Below are 24545 nucleotides of genomic sequence, written 5' to 3' on the forward strand. Positions count from 1 at the left end.
TATAGGGGAGCAAGGGCAGAGCTCCCAGCCACAACGCTCCACTTCCGTGTTTCTTGTTGCTGCTGAGCCTTATCAAAAAGGGAAGCACCACCCACCCGCTATTCCAATACATTGGTATACTGACACACCGGCTGAAAAACTCGTTTTAAAAAAAATGGGAATGAAGGAGCACTCCGAAGATGTATTTCCCTTCCGTGCGATGGCGGACATTTTCCAGAGTTTCACCAAGAGGGAAATGGGAGGAGGAATTGGAGGGAGATCAGGGAGTGGAATCAGGGAGAGGGAGGGCATCTCATGAGAGGGGGGGCATCTTGGGCATCTTCTGGGCATGGAGTAGCGGTCACTGGGTGTGAGGAGGAAGAAGAGAAGGAAGAGGAAGAAGAGGAAGAAGGTTGTGAATTTCCTGCATTGTGCAGGGGGTTGGACTAGATGACCCTGGTAGTCCCTTCCAGCTCTATGATTCTAGAGAATTAGGGGAGCCAACAGAACTGCAGAGAAATGTCCTGTCCCTTGAACTGAACCTTGATGTGTGGGAAATAACATCACCTGGTAAATCACATTATATTAAGCCTCGATTAAAGGGACAGGAAGCTATTTCTCCAGGCCGCTGGCAACACTGCTGCCAACAACAGGTAGGGTTGCCAGCTCCAGGTTGGGAAATACCTAGAGATTTTGGGGGTGGAGCCCGAGGAGGGCAGGGTTTGAGGAGGGACTTCATTGAAGTATAATAGTGTCCACTGATCTGTCACCTGGAGATCAGTTGTTATTCCAGGAAATCTCCAGCCACCACCTGGAGGTTGGCAACCCTAGCAGGTAAGGTTTTACCATAGAGTTTCCACTGATTCCTAGAGCTATCCTCTGGGTTTTTTCTGGAAATGATCTAGGGATGCAGCCAACATCATGACCCCCCCTCCCCCCGTCCCTACTACCAATCCTCCCGCCAGCTGCCAAGCTCAGTCTGGTAACCCTACCAGAGTAACAGTTCTGCAGGCAAGAACTTTAGTTGTCTAAAAGAGAGGGATTCTTTCTCCTTTTTGCCTTAATTGCGGCAATTCCCTTTGACTGATAAAAATAATCCCCAACAATTAAATCCCAAATATTGTCGAAGGCTTTCACGGTCAGAGTTCATTGGTTCTTGTAGGTTATCCGGGCTGTGTGACCGTGGTCTTGGTATTTTCTTTCCTGATGTTTCGCCAGCAGCTGTGGCAGGCATCTTCAGAGGAGTAACACTGAAGGACAAATACTAAGACCACGGTCACACAGCCCGGATAATGTGTCTCTGACACTGTCCTTCAGTGTTACTCCTCTGAAGATGCCTGCCACAGCTGCTGGCGAAACGTCAGGAAAGAAAATACCAAGACCACGGTCACACAGCCCGGATAACCTACGAGAACCAATTTAATCCCAGTTGGATAGAGAAGAAAGGGGTGACAGCCGGAACAGTTTCCCATTGAAACTGATGGATACCAAAAAAAAAGATAATTTAATAGAGAAAACAAAATCATGTAATAAGGGAAACAGAAATGATTTTTAAAAATATATATATGAACATAATGAAAGCCATGCTGGATCAGACCAAGGCCCATCGAGTCCAGCAGTCTGTCCACACAGTGGCCAACCAGGTGCCTCTAGGAAGCCCACAAGCAAGACGACTGCAGCAGCACCGTCCTGCCTGTGCTCCACAGCACCTAACATAATAGGCATGCTCCTCTGTTACTGGTATAAAACTACAGTGAATTGAAAAGGAGGAAGAGGAGGAGGAGGAATTAGAGGAAGAGGAGGAGGAGTTGGTTTCAATTCCCTAGTTTTCTCTCCCGTTAAGGAGTCTCAAACCCGTTTACAATCACCTTTCCTTCTCCTCTGTACGAGAGACACCTTGTGAGGAAGGTGAGGCTGAGAGAGATTCAAAGATAACTGTGACTAGCCCAAGGTCATCCAGCTGGCTTCATGTGGAGGAGTGCGGAAACCAACCCGGGTTCTCCAGATTAGAGCCCGCCACTCCTAACCACTACACCACGCTGGCTCGCTGTTTTTGTGCACCTCCTTATTCAGTTCTGGTTAAAATGAAAAACAATGGAAGTGGGAAACATTAGGCAGTTTTTTCCCCTTGTAGTCCACTGGGTGGCAACACAGATTCAACAGAAAGAGCTTTTACCATGGCTAACTAGAAAAGTCAGGTTTCTGTTTCCATTCTTTTTAGCCTGAAGAGGGGAAGACTGAAAGGGGACATGTTAACCATCTTCAAGTACTTGAAGGGCTGTCCTATAGAGGAGGGTGCCGAGTTGTTTTCTGTTGCAGTTATCCTGATAGCATGGGCAGGGAGAAATCCAAGCCTCAGTTTTAAAAAGCCTTTCTTCTTCTCAGAAAGAGAAGCAGGAAGTATCTGAATGCCTGCCTCTGGACATGCCTCTGGACATGCTGCTTTGTAATTGGCTGTGAGCAAAACTAAGCTTGCGTGCCCTGCACGTTGCCTTATGCACGGAGATTTCACCCAGGTTGAGACAGAAGGAGAGGGAAGAATTGGGTTAACAGAGGGACGGGTAGTCCCAGGATTTGTGAGGGCTGGAAGCGAGGTCATCTGTAACGGAGGGAAAACTCATGCATAACTCCAAGGAACAACCGAGACAGTCCAGGGGCGAACATGAGTGAAAGCAGCCATGCATAAACAACCCAAGAGTCTGACTCAGTACAATAGTTTCATGTATTCACTTAATCATCTCTTAAAATTAGCGATTTCACATTTCTTCCCTCTACCGATTATGTTTTCTAATTCGATGCAAAGTATATTGGAAGGTAAGATTTATCCTGTGGCTGCTGCATCGAAGTGGTCCGTACCACACCTCCCTGGATGATATTCAGACAAAGGTCCCCTGCTGGTCAATAAACAAGAAAATGGGTGGGGGGGGAACCGTACCTGAAAAACCAAAAGCTGGGTACCCAAGATCGGGTAGCGAAAGGTAAAATGATGTTATAAATATATTTATTTTAAGGCGCTTATATCAGGGTTAAAAACATTAAAAATGATAAAACAAAGCACAATTGCAACTGATAAGGTTGATAAACTTAAACCACGCACCATACGCATTTCGACCGTTTCAGCAGGTTGATATTAGCAAGCACACTCTGTATGGGAGATAAATATATCCCAGAGGAGAACAACTTGCAGGTATTTAATCCAGCGGGCTTTCAAATTTGAAATTTGTTATACACCCTACATACATATCTTGGCTTTTATAATTGTGTTTATATATTGTGATAATTTGTATATTGTTTGTGTGTGCAGTATATGGGATTGTATCTGACCACTGATGAAGGCCGGTAGGCCGAAACGCGTATGGTGCGTGGTTTAAGTTTATCAACCTTATCAGTTGCAGTTGTGCTTTGTTTTATCATTTTTAATAATAGAACCATAGAGTTGGGACCACCAGGGTCATCTAGTCCAACCCCCTGCACAATGCAGGAAATTCACAACTACCCCCCCACCACCACATCCCCAGTGATGGCCAAGATGCCCTCTCTCTCATCATCTGCCTAAGGTCATAGAATCAGCATTGCTGACAGATGGCCATCTAGCCTCTGCTTAAAAACCCTGATATAAGCGCCTTAAAATAAATATATTTCTGTATAACATCATTTTACCTTTCTCCACCAAAGGTCCCCCATTGTTCAGAAGATACAACATACCCACAATTACCTTTTTGCTTATTTAGAAACGGCAGTGGCGGAGAAGGCCAGGGACTTCTTGCCACCGAGCCCTTGGAAGGGGGCTGGCTCGGGCCCCCAGCTGCCCCTGCGTCAGACGACTTCTTCTGAGGAACTTTGTCCTTTTTCTCTTCGGCGACCATGGAAGAGGAGGAAGACGCTTCGACATTTGCTTTCGGTGCGGCGAAGGAACACTTCAGGTAGGAGGCTGAGTCCGCCAGGTTTTCCCTGTTCATCCTGCTCTCCTTGGAACTGTTGACGTGGTAGTTCGAGGCCGCCCGGCTTTCGTTTCGGGAGTGGTTCTCCTCCTGGATGATGTCCATGATGACCGGCTTCATCAACGGGGAGTCATGCTCCCGTTTGGGGCTCTCCTCAGAGGCCGACGAGGCATCGCACGACTCGATGATGAGCTCGCTGTCCAGTTCGGCCTCTCTTTCTTCCCTCAGGATGCTGTACTGTATGGAAGGGGAGGCCGGGGAAGGCGGCGGCCCCCCGGCGTGGCTGAAGGTCATGTAGCTGGAGTGGAGAACCTCTTCGGCAGCTAAGGGGTCTTCCGAGACCAGCTCTATTTCCGAATCACCGGATTCGGCGCTGCTTACCTCATTGTCTACGGGCGGGCCGCCCCCAGGAAGACTCGACTTGCTTTGGGGGTCTTGTTTTTTCGGCAGGGCCGCAGGCGATCGTTGGCCATCGGGGCGTTCGTGGGGAAAGCCCTTTGCTTCCTTAATGGCGTTGATAAGTTCTTCCTCAGACAGGCTTCCTTTCCCTTGGGACTCTGAGCCGGATGGTTCTGGAATGGCGAGCGAGGAGGAACCAGGAAAGGGAGAGAAGGAAAGAAGTAGTAGGTGAAACAGAATAAAGCGGGGGGACAAAACAGAGACAAGAATATTCGCATTAGCAAAAACCAGTTTTTCCCCTCTTTGCCATTTTAAAAAATCCCAACTGACAACAGCAATAAAAACTAAGTTAGTACAAAAGGCATCAACCATTTCCTCCATACACACGAGCCATTTCCACTTCTGGAGTTCACGCATATCCTGTACAAGCTCTCTCTTCATATACTGCAACGGAGTTTCAACAACTTCAGACAGACATGAGAAATACAGGGGAACCTTTGGGATCATAGAATCATAGGGCACTTTCACACAGCCCAAATAATGCACTTTCAATGCAGTTTGAAGGTGGATTTTACTGTGTGAACTTGCAAAATCCACTTGCAAACGATCGTTAAGGTGCAATGAAAGTGGATTGAAAGTGCATTATTTGGGCTGTGTGAAAGTGCCCATAAAGTTGGAAGGGACCACCAGGGTCATCAAACCCAAGCCCCTGCACAATGCAGGAAATTCACAACTACCTACCCCCACCCCACCCCCAGTGACCCCCTACTTCATGCCCAGGTGACAGCAAAAAACCCTCCAGGATCCTTGGCCAATCTGACCTGGTGGAAAATTGCTTCCTGAACTTAAAGTGGTGATCAGCACTACCCTAGGCATGCAAGAAAGGGCCATGAGCTCCAAACACTGATGCCTGCCCCTCCCTCTCATGATCTGCCCAAGGTCATAAAATCAGCATTGCTGACAGCTAGCCTCTGCTTAGAAGCCTCTAGGGAAGGAGAGCCCACCACCTCCTGAAGAAGCCTGTTCCACTGAGGAACCGCTCTGTTAGAAAGTTCTTCCTAATGTTTAGCTGGAAACTCTTTTGATTTAATATCAACCCACTGGTTCTGGTCCGACTTTCTAGGGCAACAGAAAACAACTCGGTGCCCGTCCTCTATACGACAGCCCTTCAAATCACTGGATAGGACAGAGCGCTGGGTGAGCCATATATAGGCTTTTTAGCTATAGGTTTTATAAGATATTGCATAATTCTGTGATTCTACAATTTAAAATGTTTTTTTATCATGAGTTAATTGATATTCCGGATGTCTGAATTATTGTTATCGATTCTATTTTTATTATCTCACATACAGTGGCAAAGCTTTGCTATATTACTACCAGAATACAAAGATCGTTGTTGCGGTGTGAAACAGCTCGCTAACTATACTATTGTATGATCATGTACTACTGTTATTGCTTTTTTATTGTTATGCTAGTCAGTGACTGTATTTAATAAATCTATCTGTGACAGAGGGCTGGAGATGTATGGTGCATAATAGCCTGTCTATAAATCTACAGACTGAGCAGGCTTTTCTTGGGCGTGAGAGGAGAGCAGCTCACAGACAAGCAGGATCCCTGGGAGGGCAGAAGGGAGGGGAGCGAGAGAGAGAAAGCCGCGACGCTGTCCAACCAGGCAGCTCAGTTCTGAACCTTCAGAGAAAGAATGACTGCTCTGTCATACATGCCAAATAATGCACATTCAATCCACCTCCAATGCACTTTGCAGCTGGATTTTACTGTGTGAAATGGCAAAATCCACTTGCAAACTATTGTTAAAGTGCATTGAAAGTGGACTGAAAGTGCATTATTTAGGACATGTGAAAGTGCTCTGAGTATCAGAGCTGGCCTTGTATGTAAGCAGGCTAAGCCGGTGAATGCATGGAGAAAGGGTTTGCATCTCCAGAATGCTAGCAGGGAGAGCACCTGTCTCAGGAGGCGTCAGAAGTCTCAGAACCTGTTTTTCATGATAAAGAAGGCTAGCTTGAGGGAGGCAGGAAAAGTGACATGGTATATAGCCCGATCTAGTCAGATCTCGGAAGCTAAGCGGGGTCAGTACTTGGAAGGGAGACCTCCGAGGAACGCCCTGCAGAGGAAGGCAATGGCAAACTGCCTCTGTTTCTCACTTGCCTTGAAAGCCCCTTGCTGGGGTCACCATAGGTGAGATCAGTTCCCCTGGGAAAATTGGCTGGGTTGATAGATGGACTCTATGGCATTCATACGCCACTGAGGTCCCTCTCCACCCCAAACCCTGACCGCCTCAGGCTCCATCCCCAAATCTGGATAACTGCTCCAGACTACTTTGTGACTGAGATGTTGACGTTTTATTTATGGCTGTAGTTTTCATTTGTAAAGAAGCCTTAAACAGAGGGAGACGTTTTGCAGTTTCATATATTAATTGTGAATCTGCAAACACAACGCACATATAGTCACAAAGATTTTTAGCAATTTGATGTATATTTTGTAGTCTGGAGTGGTGATTGTTTAGACCACTGAAGAAGGAAGTATGACCGAAACGTGTATGGTCTGAGTTTGATTGTATGATTTTATGTCTAATTGTGTTATATGAGTATATTTATTTGGTAGGCTTTTGCAGGGCCATATATGTGTTATTAGATTTTAACTTCAATAAATTTATACAGACATTGTGCACTGACATAACCTTTTAATTGTTTAACTTTTAACGGTGTAAGTTTTGGCCTTGAATGGTTTTTTTCTTTTTTCTTGACCTTTTGGGTACTTAATTCTGTTTTTTAGGGTTAAGCACCCCCTTTTTTGGGGTCCACCACCAAATTTCCAGACAGTGTCTGGCAGCTGTCGGGAGGCTGTGGGCAGGGATACGAGGGAATGTTGGATGCCATAAGCAACACAGGTAGCTGTAGGAATTGCTGAAAACTCTATGGTTTTACCACAGAGTTTCCAAAGATTCCTAGAGCTACCCTACGCGGCTTCCTCTTTTTTTTTACTGGAAGTGACACAATGCTGCAGCCAGTGTTGTGGGTTTTTAATTTCTCTCTCTCTCACTGCTGCTCAGAGTGGCAGCGGACAATAGAATTGGGTTGGGTGGGCAGTGGAAATCCCTGTCTTGACCGGGGGCTTAGAGACCCTAATCCATGCCCATACATGCAGGTGATTTTTACCTGTTCCTGATGAAGGTGGTGTGATTGAACCTGGGCTGTCATCTTCCGGCTCAGACACGGTCACTGTTGGGACTACCTCGTGGCTTGGTTTGAGGCCTGGTTCTCCTTTTCCTGCAATTTTCTCCTTAGCAGCAGGCTCCCCTACCGCACTTTCGATCTCAGTAAAAGTAATCTTGACCGGGGCTTCTACTGAGGCATGGTATTGATGGTCGCCAAATGTCTCTGATGAGAAAATGGACCCCTCAAATAAGCCTGGCTCTTTGCCCCCGTGTTTTTCCTCAAAAGCTGTCCCTTTGGAGCCAGGTCTATCCTCCTCACTTTTATTCCTCCAGCTCGGGGGGCCAACGTCTCCCACGCCTGTGTCACACCGCTCTTGGCATTTAATCTCTTCCGATCGACTGATGTCCATGTATTTATAAGCTTCTGATTTCATTTGCTCCATGGGATCAGCAAAGGTTTTGTTGACGTCGGTGGATTCCGCTGGGGTCATCTCTATTCCCGAATCAGAGGTGAACAAGCCGCGAGACTCAAAGGTGGTCCCGTCCTGGATGTGAAACCCTTCAGTGCTGTCTGAAGTCGTAACATGGCTGTCCCCTTTCGGCTGAATCCCAGTGAAGTAGGACGAATCCTGAGGAGACGTGTAGAGGTCATCAGAAATCAAGGAGGTGTAGAAGGAGCCGTTGCCCCTGTCTGATGCCTTGGAAGAACTGTAATCATAGAGATGAGATGTCGCCATGCCTCCTAAAACACAAATAAATAACATTTTGTGAGGGGAAAGTTCTTATCTGGCTAAGATATTCTTATTCATCTTTAGTATCCTTCACATGACAAAGTTTGCAGAGTTAAAGCCATGTAGAAACCTGTGAAGGCAGGAACAAAACATCTCTCTATTTGGGTTGACAACCTCCTGGTAGGGTCCAGAGATACCCCAGAATTATAACTTTTGTTCAGACAACACAGATCAGAAGGGTTGCTAGCTTAAGGTTGGGAAATTCCTGGAGATTTTGGGGGTGGAGCCTGAGGAGGGTGAGGTTTGGGGAGGGAGGGACTTCAATGGGGTGTAATGCCACAGAGTCCACCTTCCAAAGCAGCCATTTTCTCCAGGTGAACTGATTTCTGTTGTCTGGAGATCAGCTGTAATCCCAGGAGGTCTCCAGCCACCACGTGGAGGTTGGCAGCCCTACAGATCAGTTCCCCTGGAGAAAATGGCCGCTTTGGACTCTATGGCATCATACTCAGCCGAGGTCCCTCCCCAACGTCCACCCCCAAATCTCCAGGAATTTCCCAACCCAGCATTGGCAACCTTACTCTGTACACATTTTTAAAAAGGTAAAGGTCCCCTGTCAAGCAACGGGTCATTCTTGACCCATGGGGCGAAGTCACATCCCGACGTTTCCTAGGCAGACTTTGTTTATGGGGGGGGGGGGTTGTCGTTGCCTTCCCCAGTCATCTTCCCATTACCCCCAGCAAGCTGGGTCCTCATTTTACCGACCTCGGAAGGATGGAAGGCTGAGTCGACCTTGAGCCGGCTACCTGAAACCAACTTCCGTTGGGATCGAACTCAGGTCGTGAGCAGAGCTTGGGACTGCAGTACTGCAGCTTAACACTCTGTGCCACGGGGCTCTTTCTGTACACATTCCCTCCCTCAAAACGGAAGCCAGAGGTACCTTTAAGTCTACCCAAGTTTATTAACATAAGAACATAAGAAAAGCCCTGCTGGATCAGACCAAGGCCCATCAAGTCCAGCAGTCTGTTCACACAGTGGCCAACCAGGTGCCTCCAGGAAGCCCACAAACAAGATGACCGCAGCAGCACCATCCTGCCTGTGTTCCAAAGCACCTAATATTATAGGCATGCTCCTCTGATCCTGGAGACAATAGGTATGCATCTTGACTAGTATCCATAAGAACATAAGAAAGGCCATGCTGGATCAGAGCAAGGTCCATCAAGTCCAGCAGTCTGTTCACACAGTGGCCAACCAGGAGCCTCTAGGAAGCCCACAAGCAAGACGACTGCAGCAGCAGCATCCTGCCTGTGCTCCACCGCACCCAAAATAATAGGCATGCTCCTCTGATACTAGAGAGAATAGGTAAGCAGCATGACTAGTATCCATTTTAACTAATAGACATGAATTCCCGTTTCCTCCATGAATATTATTCCAGCATAAGCTTTTACCTCTCAGACCTGGGTTCTTCAGACGCATGTGAAATGGATACTTTACACAAATATTTGCAACCAAAATTGTAGAAGCAGCTACAGGTACTTTAACCACTGTGAAGGCCAGATTACTGCCCTCGCTACACGGTATCCCTCAGAGCAAGACTTTGCTTCCCCTCACAGGAATCAATAGCAAGCTTTCCTTTTTGAGGGGAAAGTAAGCGTTGGCAGGAGCCAACAATGGCTGTCAACAGCGCCAGTCCGAAAATTAATTCTGGTAATCTGTAGGGAAAACATCCAGTATTTACCTCCCCATAGCTAACATTTTGTTTAAAAAACCCTCCTAACAACACAGGATCAAAATGGCACCAGGCTCTGCTCCCAAACTTCCAGGAATTTCCCAACCTGGAGTGTATAATGCTACAGAATCCACCCTCCAAAGCAGCCATGTTCTCCAGGGGAACTGATCTCCATGGTGAAAAATGAATGTGTGTGTGTTAAGTGCCGTCAAGTCGCTTCCGACTCATGGCGACCCTATGAATGAAAGTCCTCCAAAATGTCCTATCTTTGACAGCCTTGCTCAGATCTTGCAAATTGAAGGCTGTGGCTTCCTTTATTGAGTCAGAAAAAAAGAAAAGAAAAATGAATACATAAATAAATTAAATCGTGTAGCACTTTGGGTCCCCATGGGAGGCAGGGGGAAGCAGGGTATAAACACAAATAATAAAATCTGCTCACATCCTTCCCTTGCTGACCTGGCTTAAGAACATAAGAAAAGCCAAGCTGGATCAGACCAAGGCCCATCAAATCCAGCAGTCTGGCCACACAGTGGACAACCAGGTGCCTCTAACAAAACAAACAAGGTGACTGCAGCAGCATTACCCTGCCTGTGCTCCACAGCACCTAATAGAATAGGCATGCTCCTCTGATCCTGGAGAGGAGTGCATCATGACCAGTATCTATTTTTACTAGTAGCCATGAAAAGCCCTCTCCTCCATTAACAGGTCCACTCCCCTCTTAAAGCCTTAACATAAGATACATAAGAAAGGCCATGCTGGATCAGGCCGAGGTCCATCAAGTCCAGCAGGCTTTTCACACAGCGGCCAACCAGGTGCCTCTAAGAAGCCCACAAACAAGACAACTGCAGCAGCATTTTCCTGCCTGTGTCCCAAAGCACCTAATATATTAGGCATGCTCCTCTGATCCTGGAGAGAATAGGTATGCATCATGACTAGTATCCATTTTGAGTAGTATCCATGGATATCCTGCTCCTCCGTGAACATGTCCACTCCCCTCTCCTGTGTCCTGGTTTAGCCTCTGCTATTAATATTCAGTTGTAAATCCCGTGTTGGCACAATCATTCCTTTTTTGCTTGTGAGATTCCTTGAAGTGCGAAACACTTTGCACATTTACGGTGGGTGTGCAAGACCCATCCGTATAGCCCCAGTAGTTGGGGCTGGTACCCTCCTCACAACAGGAGGCATGTGTGGGGCGGGGGGGGGGGAGGCACAACAGCTCTTGCCTGTCGAAAACCCACGTCCACCCAAAAGGCTTAATTTGCCTTTGAAACTCTCTCCCCACGTTTCCATAGTTACAGGTACTACCTATGAGATGCGTATCTCAGGAAGCCAGGAAGGGGGTTAAAATAACTTTGTTTTACTTACTCACTTAAGAAAGAAATGATATTTTTAGATACTGTTATAGCCCAGTAGATGGTGCTGTCGGTACTGGCTCATTCCTAGGAAGCATCGGCTCAGGTGCGCACTCCCCCACCCCGCACCTGTTTGGAAAGTTGGGCCCAGCAGGGAACTGTCTGCTGCCGCAGACAGAGGATAAATCATTCACTGGCATTTTCTGAGCTGTGTGAATCTGGGCGGCCCGACACGTTAGCCCTGTTGACCGCACCAGAATTTTAATTGGGTCATGTTCTTGAGCTGAATTCGGCACATGGAAAAGGGCCAGGTAGAGGGAGGCGGGTGCCGTTAACAGCCGAAGCACAGTCAAGCTCTTCGGTCATTTGTGCACGGGAGTTTTACCTGAGGTTCGTTGCTGGCTGGACCCACCCTTTCCTGTTGGGAGCCTGTGCACCAGCAGACTCCACGCTCAAATCAAGTCCCCGCCCCTTGAAACGCTGCTTTGTAATTGGCTTACTTGTAGCGTTTACTGTGAGAGAAAATCCCCCCCACCCAATTGCCTCATAAAAAAAACATTTTAAGAACAACAACAACAAAAACCCAGCACAATCTGAAAGGGGGGAGGGGAGAAATCCAAGCCTCGGTTTTAAAAATATTTGCTTTTGCTCAGAAGGAGCTCCAAAGAAGCGGGAAGCAGGAAGTATTTGAATCCCCACCCCTGTCCATGCTGCTTTGTAACTGGCTGTGAGAAAAAGCAAGCTTCCGCGTCCAATGCTTTGCCTTATGCATGGGGATTTCACCCAGGGTTTGCTCAGGGAAAATGACAGAGCTGGGTTAACAAAGGAATGGGATGACCCGGACATTGTGAGGGCTGGGCACTAGGTAGGGTTGCCAACCACCAGGTACTAGCTGGAGATCTCCTCCTACTGATCTCCAGCTGATAGAGATCACCTGGAGAAAATGGCCGCTTGGGCAATTGGACTCTATGGCATTGAAGTCCCTCCCCTCCCCAAACCCCGCCCTCCTCAGGCTCTGCCCCAAAAACCTCCCACCGGTGGCGAAGAGGGACCTAGCAACCCTACTTCCTTCCCAAAACGGTGTCCTCCCCAAGGATCTGGCCCGCAAATCTCCAAGAATTTCCCTACCCAGAGCTGGCAACCCTACTCACTTTCAGCCTAGCCTACCTTGCAGGGTCGTTAAAAACCTGGAAAAGAGAAGTCTGCATGCTCCTCTGAGCTCCTTAGAGGAAGAGCTGGCTTAAAATTGTGAGAGGAGTGCCATATCAGGAATCCATATACCTTACCAATTAAGCCTTTCAAGTTGCCAGATTCCAGCAACATTCCAGATAATCTTTTAATCCCTTAAGGCTACACTTTCCTCTGAACTGTTAAAACCAAACTTCAATTCACAGATTGTAAAGTCTTCCTGTCCCCTACTTGGCCACTCCAGGTCTGCTCTATCAGGTGTGCGCCTGGAGCTCTGTGGGCAGAACGCCCCCAATTTACCCCTAAAACAACCCTGTGAGGTAGGTTAGACTAGGGTTGCCAGCTCCCTCTTCACCATTGGTGGGAGGTTTTTGGGGCGGAGCCTAAGGAGGGCCAGGTTTGGGGAGAGGAAGGACTTTAATGCCATAGAGTCCCATCGCCAAAGCAGCCATTTCCTCCAGGGGAACTGATCTCCATCGGCTGGAGATTAGTTGTAACAGCAGGAGATCTCCAGCTAGTACCTGGAGGTTGGCAACCCTAGGTTACATAGGAGCACAGTGTGCCTCAAGGATAATTAAGTGTCTCTATACGGTTCATATCTAGAAAGAGTCTTTTTGTTTCACTGGCATGCACCGATGAGAATAAATTCAGTGTTTTGTGAGCGCTGCAAGAACGCTTGTCAGCAAACATCCGTCGTTGAAAGATGATGGATTTACAGCTGTCCTCTGGGGAGCAGCAAAGACGAATGGATAAGCCTAACACAACTCCCTGGTTTAAAAATCCATTTCATCCCAAGGAGACAGAATTCTGTGAGGGGAGCTACGGATCTCTAACAGAATATCTTAGCACCCTCACCAAACTACAATTCCCAGCATCCTTTGGAAGGGGAGGAAAACTATAAAATCGGTGTAAATATATACTAGGCTTGCTGCACAAGCCTAGGCAATAGGAAGACCATACAGGGTTAGGCAAAAAATACACAAACCCAACTTCTAGCAAAATAGGCAGTGATACATACATTCAGTCTTCTCCTCGACCACACAGGCTGAATTCAGAGAACCGGTAAATACAAGTACATCTGGGGTTGGTTTGGCAAATAGGGTTGCCAACCTTCTGGTGGGGGCTAGGGTTACCAGTAGGGTTGCCAGGTCCCTCTTCACCATCTGCGGGAGGTTTTTGGGCTGGAGCCTGAGGAGGCAGGATTTGGGGAGGGGAGGGACTTCAATGCCACAGAGTCCAATTGCCAAAGTGGCCATTTTCTCCAGGTGAACAGATCTCTATCGACTGGAGATCAGTTGTAATAGCAGGAGATCTCCAGCTAGTACCTGTAGGTTGAGCAAACTGAGAAAATGTATAACAAGCACACAGACCACAATAGTGATACAAACAAACTTAAGTACTATCAGTGTTGTAGGTTGTTCGATCATTATAGTGACTGTCACTCATACAGGGATATTACAAACATAACAATTAGTATACAAGAACCATAAAACGCCTCTAGAGTAAACGCTAGAAAAGATCCTCCAAACGGGACGGAATGGAGCGTGTCCCCAAGTAGCGCTGTTCCAAGCATGCGCAGTAGTTGAGAAGTGCGCTGCACTGAGCATGCGCAGTGGTGAAAACTGAAGAGCGAGGACTGATCAGTGTGACAATAATAGCTTCCAATAACGTAATGGACTCTTGTATATCCACAAAGCGTTTGGTGTGTACTGAAAAGATCTTGTATACACCACCCGAAAACCGGGAAACCAGCTGAGCTAAAAAAGCTCAGGGTAGGATCGGAAAACCTGATCCATGTATGGAGAACAAAATGACAAGCTCCGGTCAGACTTGTTTCGTTTCCTTCTTCAGAATGAAATTCATAGCATAATATCCATCAGACCGCAACATTTGCCGTTCTTGGAGAGACTCATGTGTCATCAGTAGGTTGGCAATCCTAGTTGCTAGCCTGGCAACCACCGGGAGGGCTGGGAGCAGGGACATGGTGGGAGAACAGCGCCATGCACATGATGACATCACTTCTGGGTTAAGCCCAGAAGCAACAGTGGTAGCTCTAGGTCGTTTCAATGTTACATCGCTGTATGTCCGGCATATCTCTCTGCAGATTTAAACTGCAGGTTTTTATGCTGGACATAAACCAGTGTAATATCAAATAGACCACTAGAGGGAGCAAAACATGTACAGAACAGACCCCCCCCCCCCAAAAAAAAGAAACAGGAACTTACAAATGAGGAAATTGAGAATGCAGAAAAGGCCCTAGCTGGAGACCTATGTTAATAGGAGTTTCCAGGAAGATGTCTGGACCATCCACATAGCTCTACCACTCTAAAATTAACTTGTAAAGCAGTACAGATGCCAGCCCCCGGCTAGGCACCCCTGGGAGCGTTGTGGAGGGGCAGGGGATGCAGAAATCGGTATCATGCAATGCTGGTGTCCCTCCCACATTTTGCTCCTGATGCTCAGTCAAGCAGCAGCCGGAGTCTGGGGACAGACGTTTGGCAAGCCTAGTATGGGAGCAAGCCTAAGCAAGTCTACTCGGAAGTAAGTCCCATATTATTCCTTGGGGAAAGTGTTTTCCAGCTGCAATCTTGCAGTAACTTATCGCCTGGGGATTCGCTCGGTAGCAATTCAGTTCTGCCCTAAGATTTCCCCTGCCTTAAATTTTATTTTAACAATTGGTGCTACTTACCAAAACACACTTAGAAAATAAAGCAAGCGCTCTCAAGACGTCATGTAGCGTCTGTTAAATATTTTAAAGACCTTTCATCTAGATTTTAACAGTTGACAAGGCACGGAACCACACACACCCCAGTGCCCAATACGTCTGTAATTCTGTGTGCAAATCCCCCAATAAAAGGGGGCTGTTAGCCAGAGTCAGCTATCTCAGCATCTTAATCCTACCCAATATTCTGTAACCTTACAGTTTGCTCCAAGTCAGCATAAATTGAACCTAAATAATAGATCAATGGAAGGCAATCCCATGTAAAAGTCAGACTGGAGAACATGGCATTTTTTGGGGGGGGGGCACAGAATCTGGGTTAAATTGGCACCAAAATTCTGTGTTAAAAATGCACACCCTGAGCACGCTGCTATGTGCCACCAAATACACCAAATCTGTGTCAACTCAACAATCCTTTTGCTGAGGATCTTAAACAACATAACATTTATTCACTAGAGCTTTTCACTCAGACCTATAATTTGCAGGGGTGTTTGTTATTGAAATAGGTCAGGGGAAGCCATGTGCCACTACACCTGAAAACAAAATGGATTTGTTGCATCCATCTTGAACTTGAGAAAAGGCAGCTGAAAACAAATGAGCATAATTCTCCAGGCTGCAATACAGACACAAACTGGAGGTAGGGGTGGGGAGCGGTAGCAAAAAAGGCAAATGGGACCTTGGGCTGTATCAACAGACGTATCGTGTACAGATCACGCAAAGTGACGGTATCACTTTACTCTGCTCTGGTTAGACCTCACCTAGAGTATTGTGTTCAGTTTGGGGCACCGCAATTTAAGAAGGACGTAGACAAGCTGGATCGTGTCCAGAGGAGGGCAACAAAGATGATGAGGGGTCTGGAGACCAAGTCCTATGAAGAAAGGTTGAAGGAGCTGGGTATGTTTAGCCTGAAGAGGAGAAGACTGAGAGGGGATATGATAACCATGTTCAAGTACTTGAAGGGCTGTCATATAGAGGAGGGTGCCGAGTTGTTTTCTGTTGCCCCAGAAGGTCTGACCAGAACCAACGGGTTGAAATTAAACCACAAGAGTTTCCGTCTAGACATTAGGAAGAACTTTCTAACAGTTAGAGAGGTTCTTCAGTGTAACAGGCTTCCTCGGGAGGTGGTAAGCTCTCCTTCCCTGGAGGTTTTGAAGCAGAGGCTAGATGGCCATCTGTCAGGGAATTCGGGATGCCGTTGCCCACTGCCACTCCAAGCAGTGGGTGGGGAAAATATAAAAAAATGGGTGGCATCACAAGTGTTATGATGTCACTTCCGGGAAAAACCCAGAAGTGATGGTAGGTAGCTCTAAGAACCATAGATTTTCTGCCAATTCCTAGAGTTACCCACTGTCACGTCCAGTTTTCCCTGGAAGTGATGTCGTCACATCTGTGATCCCCCACCACCAACCCACCAGCCGGTTGCTAAGCTCGGCTTGGCAACCCTAAGGGGAACTGATCTCTGTAGTCTGGAGATCAATGGCAATTCTAAGAGATCCCCAGGCCCCACCTGGAGGTTGGCACCCCTACCTACCTCACAGGGCTGTTCTGAGGATAAAATGTCTACAGCCCCTAAAGCTCCTGGAAGGATAGGCAGGATGAAAATGTACCAGACAGATTAAAGCATTTGCAACATCAGGAAAGCACCGTAGCTGGTGTTTTCAAAAAGCTGCTGTCAACCAGGATCTCGGTTTCCTACACAGTCAAACAAGGAAACTTTCCAACTCATGTAGTCCCAGATGTGCTGTGAGCTGTGATTTATGGAGATTTGCATGAATTTGCCTAATTTAGCTGCTAAATCTGCAGTCGTTTGATCTGGTGTGGGTGGAAGAAAAGGGTTGAAAGCACAAGAGGACAGAGATTGGGGGGCCTATGCAAAAATCCATGGGCAGAACTCTTAGGAATTTGGCCCCCCTTTCGTGTCTCATTTGAATCAATGGGATGCAGCCTGCTGATTGGTGAGAATCAGTAAATAAAGGCCCCATGGCCAGAACTAGCCCCTTCAGGATTACAATCTGACTCCCCAGCTGCTAGGGTTGCCAACCTCCAGGTAGCAGCTAGAGATCTCCTACTATTACAATTGATCTCCAGCTGATAGAGATCAGTTCACCTGGGGGAAATGGCTGCTTTGGCAATTGGACTCTATGGCATTGAAGTCCCTCCCAAAAGGATGTTCAGTTCCAACAGTGATGCTTCCAATGGATAGAGTTGCCAACTTCCCGGTGGTGGCTGGAGATGTCCTGCTATTACAACTGATCTCCAGGCAACAGAGATCAGGTCCCCTGGAGAAAATGGCCATGTTGGAAGGTGGAACCTATGGCATTGAAGTCCTTCCCCTCCCCAAACCGTGCCCTCTTCAGGCCCCACCTGCCAAATCTCCAAGTATTTCCCAACCTGGCAACCCTACCTGTAGACTACACTGGGGCACAGGGGGGCTGGGCCATCCCCAAACTGTCTGACCCTTTCTCAGTGGCAATCTCATAAAATCCGTGGCCAACCAGGCAAATTAAAGGCATGCTTATTGGCTACTTTGCAGTCCACTGGAATGGAAGCCAATCCTATCCGGTATTCTTGTCAGAAGATCAGCAATTTCCCATCGGAATTCTTCAGTTCTTGGGCAATTGCCATCCAGAACTGGCAACTCGACAAATTAAACATTAACCAGTTGTCCCCAGATCACGTACCTGAGACTTCTCAAATATGAAAATGCTCATCTCCTAACAAAAATGATCAAGGGACTAGAGCAAACCAAAATGATCAGGAGGCTTTAGCAACTGCCCTATGAGGAGCGGTTAAAACACTTAGGGCTGTTTAGCTTGGAAAGAAGACGGTTAAGGGGAAACATGATAGAGGTCTATAAAATTATGCATGGTATGGAGAGAGTGGACAGGGAGAAGCTTTTTCTCCCTCTCAATACTAGAACGTGGGGTCATCTGCCGAAGCTGGAGGGTGAGAGATTCAAAACTGATAAAAAGAAGTATTTCTTCACACAACGCAGAGTTAAATTGTGGAACTCCCTGCCCCAGGATGTGGGGATGGCTGCCAACTTGGAAGGCTTTAAGAGGGGAGTGGACCTGTTCATGGAGGAGAGGGTCATTCATGGCTACTAGTTAAAATGGATACTAGTTATGATGCATACCTACTCTCTCCAGGACCAGAGGAGCAGACCTGTTATCTTAGGTGCTGTAGAACACAAGCAGGATAATGCTGCTGCTGCCGTCTTGCTTGTGGGCTTCCTAGAGGCACCTAGTTGGCCACTGTGTGAACAGGCTGGACTTGATGGGCCTCGGTCTGATCCAGCATGGGTTTTCTTACATTCTTATGTTCTGAAAAATATTCTACTTGTCACTAAACGCATAGGACTAAACGCAGCCGGTAACCCCCCCCCCCCCAGGATGAACAGGGAGGCAGGGCCGGCATTGTACCAACCCATGATGTCACTTCTGGAGCAAAGCCAGAAGTGACTTCATCATGTTGGGGTAATGCTGTACAATTCACCCAAAAGTCCCCGCACCTTTACTGCACAGGTTTTTGTAGCAGGTCTCGCATACATTTACATAGAATTTGAGGAGTCGCTCCCCACCAAAAGGATGCTGGGAACTGTAGTTTTGTAAGGGTGCTAAAATGTTCTCTTAGAGATTCGTAGCTCTCCTCAGAAGACTGTAATTTTCTAGAAGAAGAAAAAAAGGATTTCATCTCCCTGAGAATAAAGGGGGGAGTTCAGTATTGTCTACTCTGTCCGGCAGCAGCTCTCCAGGGTCTCAGGCAGAGGTTTTTCACATCACCTGCTTTCCTAGTCCCTTTAACTGGAGATGCTGGGGATTGAACCTGGGACCTTCTGCATGCCAAGCAGAGGCTCTACTACTGAGCCACGGCCTTTATCCAAACTCACATGAAGCTGCCCTATACTGAACCAGATCCTGGGTCCATCAAAGTCAGTATTGTCTACTCAGACTGGGAGCGGCTCTCCAGGGTCTCAGGCAGAGGTCTTTCACATCACCTCCTACTTGATCATTTTAACTGGAGATGCCAGGGATTGAACCTAGCAACTTCTGCATGCCAAGCAGATGCTCTACCAGTGAGGCACCGCCCTTCCTCTACTTCCAACTCTGTGTTCAGAAATACCTGGAGGTTTGAGGGTGGAACCTGGGGAGGGTTAGGGTTTAGGGAGGGGAGGGACTTTGGTAGGGTATAATGTAATGTGGTCCACCATCCAAAGCAGCCATTTTCTCCAGGAGAAGTGGAATAAATGTTTCAAATAAATAAATAAGCAATAAGCAATGTGTATGTAGTCTGGAGATAGAGTTGCCACCCTCCAGAAGGTACCTGGCAATCTCCCCTATTAGAGTTGATCTCCAGGCGACAGAGATCTGTTCCCCTGGAGAAAATGGCTGCTTTGGAGGATGGACTCTACGGCATCATACCTTGCTGAGATCCCTCCCCTCCCCAATCCCCACCCTCCCCAGGTTCAACCACCAAAATCTCCAGGTATTTCCCAGCCCAGAGCTGGCAGCCCTATCGGGAGATCAGTAGTAATTCCAGGTGATTTCCAGCCCCCGCCTGGATGTTTGCAGCCCTACAGTACACAATCATCTTGCGAGGTAGGCCCCTATACTTCCCAGGTCACAGATGGGACACGAGATTGATAAGCGGGGACTTCCCAAAAGGCTGGTTTTGTTGAGCTGGTTTAGAGATTTTTTTCACGCCGCAAAAATGTGCATTTGAGCAGAAAGCAACCCTACCCTGTCTTTTCACATCTGGCAACCAAAGGCAAGCCGGAGCCCCCGAAACTCAAGAGGGGAAAAGGTGGAGGAGCTCTGATACACACATAATTAACTGCAACGTTGCACCAATTAGGGCCACTGCAGGCTGCGAGAAGGCAATTAACATACGTAGCAGTTGGCAATAATTTCTGGCCTAGATACTAAACTGAGCGGCGTTTGGGAGTCCTATTTTTAGACGAATCGGCGCAGCAGCGTGGTAGGAGAATGCAACAGCCCAACGGGCGCAACAAAGCAGTCCTTCCAACTACGGTCACATTTCTGCAGCCACCACGGAGGAGGAGGGGAAAGGCTGCATAACCCAGGTGGAAGATGGAGAGTTCCTGGGGCCAGGTATATCAGGATCCTAAGAATGCAACAGCATTAGGGTTGCCAGCTCTGGGTTGGAATATACCTGGAGATTCTGGGGGGCGGAGCCTGGGGGGGTTGGTTTTGGGAGGGGAGGGGCCTTATTGGGTTATAATGGCATGGAATCCATCCTCCAAATCAGAGATTCCCAAACTGTGCTCCAAGGAGCATTTGGTGCTCCATGAAGCATCCCCTAGTGCTCCATGAAGAGACTGGAAAGAAAAACAGTACTGTCATTCGGTTTAGTATAAAGGTGCTAGGTGAAAATTAGTGCTTTGTGATTAATTTCTCCTGAAAAGTGGTCCATGACTCAAAAAGTATGGGAAACTCTGTTCCAAAGCAACCATTTTCTCCAGAGGAAGTGATTTCTGTCATCTCGGGTGTTAGAGTGAGTGACTCAACATGCCTGGACATCATTAGGGGGGCGCTAAATCACTCTAAGCCCATTTATGTATGGTCCTCTTGTCCCCCTTTTCTGATCTGGTGAACTGGATTTGTTTCCCCCCTCCTACACATGAAGCCAGCTAGGTGACCTTGGGCTAGTCACACTCTCTCAGCCCCACCTACCTCACAGGGTGTCTGTTGTGGGGAGGGGAAGGGAAGGTGATTGTAAGCTGGTTTGAGTCTTCCTTAAGTGGTAGAGAAAGTTGGCATATAAAAGCCAACTCTTCTTCATTATCCCCACCCCGCTGCATCTCCCGCCGATTGCCAGTACAGGTTGAGCATCCCTCATCTGGACATCCCATATCCGGATTGACCTGAAAACTGGACCATTTGAGCCGGCATGGAGGCAAATCCACGCTACCCAGAGCAGGGTACAGAGGAGACAGGAAGGAGGATGGGAAAGTGTGGGGAATAAAAAAAGGGAAGCCAGCTTTCCTTCCAAAATGGAGGAAACAACCACGGGCACGCCTGCTAGAAGCTGCTTCAGTCTCTCTGCCTCAGGCTGGAGACCATATATTTCAAAATATTCCAAAATATGGAAAGATCCGAAATACGGACCACTTCTGGCCCCAAGCAGTCCGGAGAAGGGATACTCAACCTGCATTCGGCTGGCGACCTCAAACCAAGCATAAAGACTAATAGGGTTTCCATTTACCCATCGGGGGCGGGTGATGTCCCACCTCCAGCACTCACCCACCACCGCTGTCAGAAACAAAATTATTTTAAAATTACCATTGGTGCGATGGCATTACATTACTTCCAGGGAAAACTTGGACGTGATGTCACACCGCTCTAGGAATTGAAGAAGAAGAGTTGGTGTCTATATGTCGACTTTCTCTACCACTTAAGGAAGAACCAAACTGGCTTACAATCTCCTTCCCCTCCCCACAACAGACACCCTGTGAGGTAGGTGGGGCTGAGAGAGCTGTGAGTAGCCCAAGGTCACCCAGCTGGCTTCATGTGTAGGAGTGGGGAAACAAATCTGGTTCACTGGATTAGCCTCCACAGCTCATGTGGAGAAGTTGGGAAACAAACCCGGTTTTCCAGATCAGAGTCCACCATTCCCAACCACTTTTCTTACACCACGCTGGCTCTCACTTCTTCCAACCCTGCCACAGCTAACAAGGTTGGCCTTCTGGTATTATTATCCATAAGCGTATCCTGCTTTTTTTTCCATTTGTGAACTGTTGGATAGTATGCAATTGATTGCAAATTTTACCAGGATAATTTATTGGAGGCTTAGAACTTGCCCACAAGGTGCTTAACTACCATAATAAAACCCAAAACGCATGAGGATAGAGGCTGATAAGGCCTATCTGAAAAACATGCATGCTTGAAATAGCACAAGTAAGGGAGAATAAAGACCCAGAGGCACAAAAAGTGTGATGAGCTATGGAGGGAAGACTCGAGGGGATTGATTGCTCCATTTGTAATACCCTCAAGGTGTCCGCAGAAATGAAGGAAGGGAATTTGTCACAGTCTCAGAAGCCTATAGGAATGCTCCTATGAATGAAGGTAAAGACAGAAAATTAGGTTAGAAAGGCTGAGAAATGTTCTCCATCAGAGCCAGCAAGGAGGGGATTTTCTCCAAAAGATGGCCGGGGGTGGGGATGGGGGAAGAGAGAAATGAGCCCTGTGCTGCTGGCAGAGAAGAGCTCAGTGGAGACGAACCACAGACCTGGCAAGACCAGGACCGATCAACCAGGCAGCAAATCTGCCACAGGGTCAGTCTGGAGATAGAGACCGTTGCAAGCCCAGTTCTGGGACCTGTGAAGCAAGACCAATTGGAGGGGGGAAATACTGGGAGAACCAGAGTTTTGCAAAGAAATGGCAGGAGGTGAATGAAAAGAAAGGAAGGACATTGCAAGGGAGGAAGGAGAAAGAGTTTGGGGATTTAAAAGAAATGAGGGAAAGAAGAAGAGTTGGTTTTTATATGCCGACTTTCTCTACCACTTAAGGGAGACTCAAACCGGCTTACAATCACCTTCCCTTTCCCTCCCCACAAAAGACATCTGTGAAATAGGTGGGGATCAGAGAGCTCAAAGAGAGCTGGGACTAGCCCAAGGTCACCCAGATGGCTTCATGTGGAGGAGTGGGAAAACCAACCAGGTTCACCAGATTAGCCTCCGCAGCTCTTGTGGAGGAGTGGGGAATCAAACCTAGTTCTCCAGATCAGTGTCCACCGCTCCAAACCACCACTCTTAACCACTACACCACGCTGGCCAGTATGGGTGACCAAGTCCTATGAGGAAAGGTTGAAGGACCTGGGTATGTTTAGCCTGCAGAGGAGAAGACTGAGAGGGGATAATGATAACCATCTTCAAGTACTTGAAGAGCTGTCATATAGAGGATAGTCCCAAGTTGTTTTCTGTTGCCCCAGAAGGTCGGACCAGAACCAACGGGTTGAAATTAAATCAAAAGAGTCTCCATCTAGACATTAGTAAGAATTTTCTAACAGTTAGAGCCGTTCCTCAGTGGAACAGGCTTCCTCGGGAGGTGGTAAGCTCTCCTTTCTTGGAGGTTTTTAAGAAGAGGCTAAATGGCCATCTGTCAGCAATGCTGATTCTATGACCTTAAGCAGATTATGAGAGGGAGGGCATCTTGGCCATCTTCTGGGCGTGGAGTCGGGGTCACTGGGGGTGTGGGGGGAGGTAGTTGTGAATTTCCTGCCTTGTGCAGGGGGTTGGACTAGATGACCCTGGTGGTCCCTTCCAACTCTATGATTCTGATTCATTATAATTCATCTCTGTACGTGAAACACTTTGCCATGGGCTACTCAGGGAATGGGTTTCGAGCCATATAACCGGATAGTAAAGAACCTTTCGAGCTGAAACACAGATACATTTTAATTATTGAAACTACCATAGGCATGCATGTTCAGGAAATATTTGAATTAGTACAGGAATCTTGATTTCAGTCAGTGATTTAAATCTGCCCAGTTTCTGGGCGGTTTTAAAACACTTTGATTTAAATAAATCCACACTGTTTTTCTGCTTAGCCCCTGCCTGTCCTGTCGTCCCCTGGGGCATGATAGAGCGTTAGAACTGGCTTTTATGAAGGGAGATTAGAGAAACTGTTAACCAAAAACAAAACAGGAGGATTTAAAAACCCCAGCGGTATGGATCTTTCTCTGGAAAAACATGCCTCCTCATAACTTGAGATCTGTTGGTCTTTACCCCCTGATGGAATAAAAACCTACTTTACTCTTAGTCTAGGGGGGGGGGGAGGATTTCACTCTCTGTATGCTTATCATTTCAACAGGAATCCCATCAATTTGTGTATCACTGGCACACGGAAACGGAGTTGCCGTGTGCCCAGAAGGGGTTCACAATCAGTTTCCTGCACTGGAGTAAAATCTTTAGTCTTCATGGTACCATCAGACTCCTGTTTATTTTTGCTAGGAACTCACGCGCACAAAAATCCTAAAAGGGCAATCTATCTACACATAGGGTGCTTTCACCCATGCTGAATAATGCACTTTCAATGCACTTTAACAATGGTTAAATTCTTGTTTTTACTGTTGAATTCCGTAACTTTTTCTAAGTAATGATGTTTCCTATTATATATTATGGTTACTATGGGCGTTTTCACACATGCTGAGTAATGCACTTTCAATCCACTTTGCAGCTGGATTTAAAATGCATTATTCAGTATGTGTGAAAGCGCCCTATGTTATCTTCAAAGTAATCCTCACCATGAGTCGTTCTACTTAGAATCATAGAGCTGGAAGGGACCACCAGGGTCATCTAGTCCAACCACCTGCAC

At 47.2% G+C, this 24545-nt stretch overlaps 1 protein-coding gene across 1 annotated transcript in view; it reads right to left on the reverse strand.

The window, feature by feature from the left end:
* Nucleotides 1-24545, reverse strand: part of RTN1 (reticulon 1) — a 120306-nt gene that overhangs the window by 56304 nt on the left and 39457 nt on the right. Inside the window, exons 2-3 of the mRNA XM_056851534.1 lie at nt 7496-8236; nt 3695-4492 (exon numbers count right to left, since the gene is read on the reverse strand). Coding sequence (XP_056707512.1) covers nt 3695-4492; nt 7496-8236 — 1539 coding nt within the window. The remainder of the gene's footprint in view (nt 1-3694; nt 4493-7495; nt 8237-24545) is intronic.

The sequence above is a fragment of the Euleptes europaea genome, chromosome 6, assembly GCF_029931775.1.
Source record: "Euleptes europaea isolate rEulEur1 chromosome 6, rEulEur1.hap1, whole genome shotgun sequence".
NCBI classification, from domain to species: domain Eukaryota; kingdom Metazoa; phylum Chordata; class Lepidosauria; order Squamata; family Sphaerodactylidae; genus Euleptes; species Euleptes europaea.